Here is a 9059-nt window from a genome sequence, read left to right as displayed (position 1 = left end):
TCCAATGCACTTATGACATGTTTATAAGATTCAATGCATAATATACTTATGTATGGATACATTTTATTTTTCTGTTGCCTACCTATACCTATTCATAATAATATAATAAACCAATAACATTATTATTGGATTGGATATTGATTCCCGCAAACACCTTTAAAAAACATCTGACTTAGGATTTTTCTAGCAGGCAGTAATATTTATAATCGGAAAATTTATAAGTAGATGAGGAAGGTGAAGTTTAATACGGTATGGATTAATATAATTTCAAATCGGCTCCTCATTAACATGGGAAATTTACATGAGCCTAATGGTAATTATTTGTAATTAAGACACCGTTTATTGTTCGGCTATTAAGTACTTCGTGCTGTACCTACCTACTGGAAATTCCACAACCAATTGACAATCAAGCGTAATTGAGAAGTGAGAATAATAAATTTCCATATTCATTACCGGTAGTTTCCCATTATAATTATAATAGAGCCATCATCAGGGCAGCAGCTCTTGGAAGTTGTGGGTGATGAATCTTACTGGTGTTTTGTACCTACGTAACGTAAACAAAGTTTTGGGTAATCGACAGTCAGGGTGCAATTTGTTTGAGCGATGCATTGATTGTAATTCGTAGGGAAATTGTGAAAGCTATAAAGTGTTTAGGGATACTTGTCTGTAAGGTCGTGCTATATAAGAATATTATAATATAATTATGCTTATTATATACATATGGGTCTACCATTGGAAAGAGTACCCAAGCGACCATTTAGATTATGTATTTAACTCTATGTAGAGCTGCAGCGGACTGATGAGGTCGGACCGATTAATACGGAATAGTTTTCTACTGGTATTTTTCTTCTTTACAAAAGCTTAACTAGATTTAATTTGAAACTAGTAGAAATAAAAATAACACATCCGTACGATGTTTAGTTATGATGCTTTATGAATCAGTCGTTAACGACACTTGCAAGTATTGATCACTCCATTAGCGCCCTTTCGACAAAAACCTGATATTGATATGAAATGACGACAATGAGGTTTTCTACGAAAACCTACCTGGGCAACTTCATGACTCGCTTTAAGGTAAATTTTGTTAATTTGTATATAAAGCACGTTGACCAGCGAAATGCACACCAGTCACCTCCAGCCTTCTCTAGTGACATATTGACCTCATAGTTAAAACTTAAAATATTCAGGTACTTTTAATATTTTACGTATCGACCTCTATACCTACCTATACTGACAAACATCTTCACCCGAAACTCCGGATAAGAAGTCACGGATCAAATGCTAAATTCAAATCTGTCTTCTTTTCCTTAAATTTTTGTTCTTACTAACCAGCAGTATCCTCTACAAATAAACTCATTACCCAGTACTTTGCCTCCTTCAAAATCTTAGTTTTATTTTTCTTAAACCTTTCGTTCTAACTAACCAGTATTCACTCTTCCAGAATGATCTTTTATAGTAGTAGTTTGCCTCCTTCATGCATCAAGTTCTAAATTCAAAACTTAGTTTTCTTTTTCTTAAATCTTCCACTCTTCCTAACCAGCTTTCACCCTTCCAGAATGAACTCCTTAGTACTAGTATGCCTTGCCCTGGTGGCCGTGGCGGCGGCGCGGCCCCAGGCCACCTACACGTCCAAGTACGACGGGGTGAACGTGGACGAGATCCTGGCCAATGACCGGCTCATGATGCCCTACATCAAGTGCGCGCTGGACCACGGCCGCTGCTCGCCCGAGGCTAAGGAACTCAAATGTAAGTAGAATTTGGATTTTCTTGATATAGCTATAGCTCATATAGATATATATATATAGCTTTTCGTGTACCAAGATAGGTAGATAAAATATTAAGTACGTACGTATGTTGTTGAAAATATAAGGACTTTTCCTTATAAATATGCTTGAAAGACTTGAAGGTACCTAGTACCTATTTTTACTTGTGAACAAGCTGTGTTTTAAAAATCTTCATAACGTACGTATCTGACTAGAATAGAATTATAAATAAAATAAAAAAAAACACGCACTCACGCCTTGTACTAATGTACTCCCTTGCGGGGTAGGCAGAGGTGCATTGCTGCACCCACATTATAAATACAAATGACTAAATAGATTAACTTCTGTCTGATGGTTCCCACATACCAAATGCCCTAATAAAACTGGTATATTTATAGCAGTCATTACTAAATTGCTAACCTACCGTATCACTCATAACAAAATTGCGTATTTTTTCCATCCAGCTATAAATACCCAGTTTTTGCATTGTAAAATTGTAAACTGAGGTAGTTATACGATTGCGTCACAGCTTTTTGCTCAAAATAAGTTAAAGTTTTTGCCGACGACCAACGTAAATCTTTACAGTAAACAAAAACATCGTCATTCATTTATCATAAGATAAATGATAGATAAAAACATGATAATAATAGGCAGCTCTATATATAATAATTGTTGTACTTACATGCAAAATTGCACATGCAGTAACAATTTGACTACAAATCTTCCAGGAATACCTCTCTTGTGGGTAACAGTTACAGCATAGTTCATAAGTCGTTATCTCTCGCATCATCACATTCATCACGACCCCATCCACACATCCCCACTGCTGGGGCACGGAATCTTCTCCTCTCCAACGGCTCCTTCCAATGAAGGAAGGGTTTTTGGCCTAGTCCACCACGCTGGCCTAGTGCGGGTTTATGAACATGTTCCGCATATCCAAAATTAATTAACCGACAATCTCTGTAAGTGGGGCTATACCGTTGGTACCAACCTATGCGACTGTGGTACCGCCCCCCAGACTATGGAGCATTTACTCTCCTGTCCCCTGTGCCCTTCCACCTGCACACGGGAAGACTTACTCCAGGCCAACCAGAATGCTATCAAAGTTGCTTCTTTTTGGTCTGGAAAAATATAAAAAATCGCATTTCACTGACACGAAAGAAGAAGAATTAACCGTGCTATCACTGCTCAAAACCCAGTATGCTAATGTACCATCCCCTCCCCAGCTCACATCAAAGAGGCTCTCGAGAACAACTGCGCCAAATGCACGGACAAGCAGAAGCCAGCCGTGAGGAAGGTGATCGCGCACCTCATCAACCACAAGCCCGCGGAGTGGAGGCAGCTCAGCGACAAGTACGACCCCGCCGGGAAATACACCGCCCAGTACGAGGACCAGCTGAGGGCTGTCAAGGCGTGAATGAGGCTCATAATTGACTAAAATTATGAAATTGTTTTAAATTCCTATTAGTATAATAAAGTTTTTGTTACAAATTGCTTGGTTTGAATTACCCTATAGCAGTAAGTAAGTAAGAATATTGGACAGAAGCAGTAGTGTCTATAGAAATAAATGAATTTAGTACAAAATTTAGATAACGAAAAGCATGAAGAGCAGGTGAGAAACAGAAGCCAGTCGTGAATCTGAATATTACTTATTAGTAGTAGTGTCTATATAAACCAATGAATATAGTATGTAGAAAACAAAAAGCATAATTAGACACTGGTAGAGACAAGCATGGACAAGCAGAAGCCAGCCGTGAGGAAGGTGATCGCGCACCTCATCAACCACAAGCCCGCGTAGTGGAGGCAGCTCAGCGACAAGTACGACCCCGCCGGGAAATACACCGCCCAGTACGAGGACCAACTGCGCGCTGTCAAGGCGTAAATGATGCTTATATGACTAAAATTATGAAATTGTTTTAAATTCCTATTAGTTTAATAAAGTTTTTGTTACAAGTTGCTTGGTTTGAATTGCCCTATAGCAGTAAGTAAGAATATTGGACAGAAGTAGTAGTGTCTATATAAATCAATAAATTTAGTACAAAATTTAGATAACGAAAAGCATGTTTAGGTAGAAGGTGAGAAACAGAAGCCTATAGATATTAATTAGCAGTAGTGTCTATATAAATCAATGAATTTAGTAGAAAACGAGCATAGTTAGGTACTGGTAGAGATCAAGCCGTGAGTCCGGATATTAGATATTAGCAGTAGTGTCTATATAAACCAATGAATATAGTAGAAAACCATAAACCATAGTAAGCTCAGCGACAAGTACGACCCCGCCGGGAAATACACCGCCCAGTACGAGGACCAACTGAGGGCAACTCAAGGCGTAAATGAGGCTGGAATTGATGTGTTACTTTGTCATATGAAGTAGGTTAATAAAGTTTTGTAATAAATTGCTTAGTTTGAACTGTCCCGTGGCCATAGAAATATTGGATGGTACTTAGGTAGTGTCAACAAATCATGTAAAAACAGTACAAGGAGCCCTCACTTGGGCTGCTAAGGCGTAAATAGTACTGATAAGGCTGAAATAATAAAATTGTTTTGAATTCCTATTACATATTTTAGTCAAGTTTTGTTACAAGTTGCTTGGTTTGAATTGCCCCGTAGAAGTGAGAATATTGGATATTGGTGGCATATAAATAAGGGACCACCTCTGAAGTAAACCTACATAGTTACAACATAGGTAGGTAAGTAAAGCAAAAAAATAATTATGAAAATCAGTTCATAATTAGCGAAGATTTCGGTGGACGTGCAGATATAAAAAAACTCTCTTCCTTTTTTATTTCGTATTCGGTTAATAGCCTAGAAGTATTAAGATAATAAGCTAAAGCAATCAGTGCATCCTGCCGGTGATAATGTAATGGACAGTTATGGTTCAGAATCGTTGGACAGTGATGGTTGGACGGATCGCCCAAAGGATGTAACTGTTATCTACTTAAGTCTTAAAATCTGCGGGATTAAAAGACAGTGGGTTGATTATATCTTCCAATAAAGGATGGACATGGAGAACTGATGACCATTGGGGTATATGAGTGCGTGAGTGGAGAACACGAACATGCACACGTAGGTATAAGACGCCCTCCGGTCTGCTGGCTGGATGGATGACCTAAGACAAGTGGTTGGTGGTGGTTGATGGTTGAGGAAGGCCGAGGACCGCAAAGGCATCTTGCAAGAGGCTCATGCCCATCATTGGCACTTAAATGCTGACATTGAAATATTTCTTATTTTATATTTTTTCATAAAAATATCATGCTTTGACAGGTATGGATTAATTTCTTACAGAACCAACAAATCAGTTTCCTACATTTTCAAAATAGGCCAAAGTTATAAAATCTTTAATCCCAGACCTTTATCCCATAAATAAATTTGTATGCATTGTAATAATAATAATCCTAACTAATATTATAAATGCGAAAGTAACTGTGTCTGTCTGTCTGTCTGTCTGTCTGTCTGTCTGTCTGTCTGTTACTCTTTCACGCCAAAACTACTGAACGGATTTGAATGAAATTTGGTATACATATGGTCTAGACCCTGAGAAAGAACATAGGCTAATTTTTATCCCGGAATTCCCACGGGAAAACTTTTTAAGGCGAAGCGAAGCTCGCGGGCACAGCTAGTATTATATAAGTAGTATATATTTAGACTAACACATAGATGTAATATTAGTTATTACTAAGATACATACACTAGATAGGTATATAGGTATAGGTATGTAAGTACATAAACAGCGATTCTACTACTGGGATATACTTACTACAAATTATGCAAAATTTGTTTATAATGGGGACGTTAGCCTTAGTTTTAGGTCTTTAACTTCCTGCTTCACTTGTCGTTAGCAAGTGAACCAGTTTTTTCCCGAAAACATCGCCGTAGAAAATTCAAAAACATGAAACTTCAGACTAGGTGAAGAATTGAAGACAGATGAAAATAATCTCCAAAATACTGATCTAACAACCAAAGATGAATCTACAAACCTGTTGTCCGATAGTTTATTTTATTTTTTATTAGTTTGAATATGTTTAATTGGTTAGTGACAAGTGCATTATTATAAGTTAAAGCTACAAATATTATAAGTACACACATCTTTCATACACGGGTAAACCAATTGAAAACTGGATCAACGTTTATATAAAAATCGTCAGAGGCGTGTATAAGATAATAATTAAGCTTTGCAGATCTTGTGAATACTAATTCATATTTACTGGAATTTATGTCAATGCGGAAAGTTCAATAAAAATCAACCTTAACGTAAGCACGGACAAAAAACAATTTCAAGTAAATAATTACTAATACAACAGCAATTTTCTTAGGTGCAACGTTCAAACAATATCATATATAAGAGGCGGTTTGGTAGATGGGTCATAATCAGTTGTGATCTACTAGCTAAACCATACACACCTTATCCGAACTTTAGGTAAACAAACATTTTATTTATTTTATTTTATCCTGAAGTGGAGTAATATTTAAGTCTGTGCTTTATTTGTGCTGAGTGAGTGCCTAAAGGTTTCAGTTTTTTAATAAATCATCTAGCCTATTACTAAATTGAAAGCTGAATAGAAAGTTTGAAGTTGTTGCTGTGTTGAAGTTTTTTTACTAAATGATACTTTTAGAGCTTTATGCACCAGCCTGAAAGCTCATTTATCCAGTTTTTTCAGTTTACAGCCGAGCATTGCAACTACTGGTTAATAATTAAATTTTAAAGAGGTAATGCTCAGCTTTGGCATACATTGGGACTAGCATTCCTATACGTATAAACATTCCACAACAAATTACGAATGTTTGTATGAAGTTTGTCTTATCCGTGGGGTTCCGTTTTCACCTGTTGAGGTAAACCCTAACCCTAAAAACGACGGTACTGAAATGCTCCAACACCAAGGTGTTAAATTTTTCATCACATACCACCTAACCTCACCTCTCTCTTCCACAGCATCATGCAGAAGCTAACCCTGGCTTGTCTCCTGGTGGCGGTGGCGGCGGCGGCGGCGCGCCCCAACGACTCCCACTACACGGACCGTTATGACAACGTGAACCTTGACGAGCTGATCTCCAACCGGAGGCTCCTGGTGCCGTATGTGAAGTGCGTGCTGGACCAGGGCAAGTGCAGCCCGGACGGCAAGGAGTTGAAGGGTGAGTGTTTCATAAAATACCAAATTGGTAGGCTACAGCGAAGAAAAAGGGAGGATTATTGGTTTTAATCATGTAAGAAAGCGGACTCGGTTCGACCATCCATACTCAATGGGTTTTAATCGTCCGAAAAGTGATAGTCTTTCAAAGTTTAACTTTTCTTTGTGCCTGTTTTTGGCAGAAAAAAGTAGAGTAAGCAATAAAAGACGACTTTGTCAATCTCAATCCAAAAATCCTACTAGATCTCCTCTACCGACCCACTGTAAGACAAGAAGTAATGTTTCTAGATGTTTGGTATACCCTCTCTATTCTATTATCTGTAGGGGTGTTATACCTGAACCAGGCTCTCTCGAATGGAACCGTCGTGCAAATCCCCAAGTTCTAATCTACCAACGGCACCTTCACCTTTTTCTGACTTTCATTCCACCCGCAGAGCACATCCAAGAAGCGCTGGAGAACAACTGCGGCAAATGCACGGACAAGCAGCGCGAGGGCACGCGCAAGATGATCGGCCACCTCATCAACCACGAGCAGGAGTTCTGGGACCAGCTCATCGCCAAGTACGACCCCGAGAGGAAGTACGTCAGCAAGTACGAGAAGGAACTCAAGGAGGTCAAGGCCTGATGTTGCTGGCTGGTGTAAAGCGTAGTCTGTGATTTTTAAATTATGATTCGATTTTAATAAACGATATTTTTTGAAAATTTTCTTTGTTCTTATTTTAAATACTAGTTTGTGAGGAAGGAAAATATATGGCATTGCTATGAATATTTGGATAGACAGGTAAAACTTGGCACAGATTGTAAGGATGTAAGTACTTGATAATGGAGAATGAGAAGATATAGGTATACTCTTATTCATATTCAACACCGACGCACTATGAATTTATTTTTATAATGGTCGTATAGCCAACATAATAATGTTATTGTACAAAGAAATACGTGAATTGAATTCAAGATAATTTGGTTGACATGATAGCTGCTAACATTTTCGCCAACTACTTATATGGTGGTATGGTGGTAAGTACGCCGCTGTATACAGGGTGATTCAGGGTGACTTCAATGAACTATCATCGCGTTATCTAGTCAACGCCAAAATCGAATTCAAATTGATTGTCACCAGATAGAATTACCATAATTAAGTAAGGCTAATAAACTTTAAATTGATAGAAAGTAATAATAAGTACATAAGAGATTTTTCCACAATTTTTGGATAAGCGCCGTAGCCAAATTATAAGTATAGAATAGAATAGAATAGAAATATTTATTTGCTGAATATGGGTTTACAATAGAGATGCCACGAATATTCGGCAACTATTCGGTATTCGGCCTATTCGGCCAGTTTTTTCAGTATTCGGTATTCGGCCGAATAGTGCGTACTATTCGGGCCGAATACCGAATAGTAAATCATGTAAAAATTACTTGTTATTTTAATCAAAATTGTGTATTTATTTCCAAATCACAACATTTTAGTACTTAAAAATAATCAGTAGTAAGTTGTGCTGGATAATAACGAGCATTTCAGCATTTTTTGGTAGCCCACGATTGCGCTTTTCATTGTAACCATCCTCAGAAAATACCCTCTCACTATAGACGCTACTTCCAGGTGAAGAAAGATAAGTTTTTGCAAATTTCAAAAGGTTCGGGTATTGTTTTTTGTTTGCTGACCACCACTTGTAAGGATCGGCCATTAGATCTAGGCGAACTATTATCAAATAAAAATTCAACTCGTTTGCCACAGCATCTGCCTCCTAATAATTAGCATTTCTGATAAAATCTGTAGTGACTTCTTCAAAGCAGTTCCAGGAACAAAAAAAACAGGTTGTAGCGCCGAATATTCGGCGGCCGAATATTCGGCGCTTCGGCCGGCAGCGTCGCCGAATATTCGGTATTCGGTATTCGGCCAATTCACTATTCGTGGCAACACTAGTTTACAATATTAGTTGTTTTACATTAATTTGGTTCCTACATATTCTGCCTGGTAAGGCTTGCAAATTACAATAAGTGGTATTACCACTCTCAAAGCGTGCAATAAATTACATTTTATTATAAATGATTAAGATAAAATTACATAAGCATCACTGAAAATGGTCCAATCTAGGAGCGATAACACATTGTTCACATAAGTATATTAACTTAGAAGGTAAACTAAACTAAGGCTGTATAAGTGTCT

The 9059-nt window shown here is 37.8% G+C and overlaps 2 protein-coding genes across 2 annotated transcripts; both read left to right on the top strand.

Annotated features, from left to right (window-relative positions):
• Window positions 1–1126: 1126 nt before the first annotated feature.
• On the top strand, window positions 1127–3254 carry LOC105398101 (ejaculatory bulb-specific protein 3-like). Its single transcript, NM_001309094.1, is given in 3 exon segments — window positions 1127–1187; window positions 1556–1746; window positions 2990–3254. Coding segments are annotated over 2 exon segments (381 nt in total). The 5' UTR covers window positions 1127–1187; window position 1556; the 3' UTR covers window positions 3181–3254.
• Window positions 3255–6127: 2873 nt separating this feature from the next.
• On the top strand, window positions 6128–7591 carry LOC105393172 (ejaculatory bulb-specific protein 3-like). Its single transcript, NM_001305480.1, is given in 3 exon segments — window positions 6128–6180; window positions 6694–6893; window positions 7324–7591. Coding segments are annotated over 2 exon segments (405 nt in total). The 5' UTR covers window positions 6128–6180; window positions 6694–6697; the 3' UTR covers window positions 7533–7591.
• The last annotated feature ends 1468 nt before the right edge of the window (window positions 7592–9059 follow it).

This window comes from Plutella xylostella, chromosome 19 (assembly GCF_932276165.1).
Source record: "Plutella xylostella chromosome 19, ilPluXylo3.1, whole genome shotgun sequence".
Taxonomy (NCBI): Eukaryota; Metazoa; Arthropoda; class Insecta; order Lepidoptera; family Plutellidae; genus Plutella; species Plutella xylostella.
Note: the sequence above shows the minus strand (reverse complement) of the source record. Positions and strands in the feature narration are given on the sequence as shown.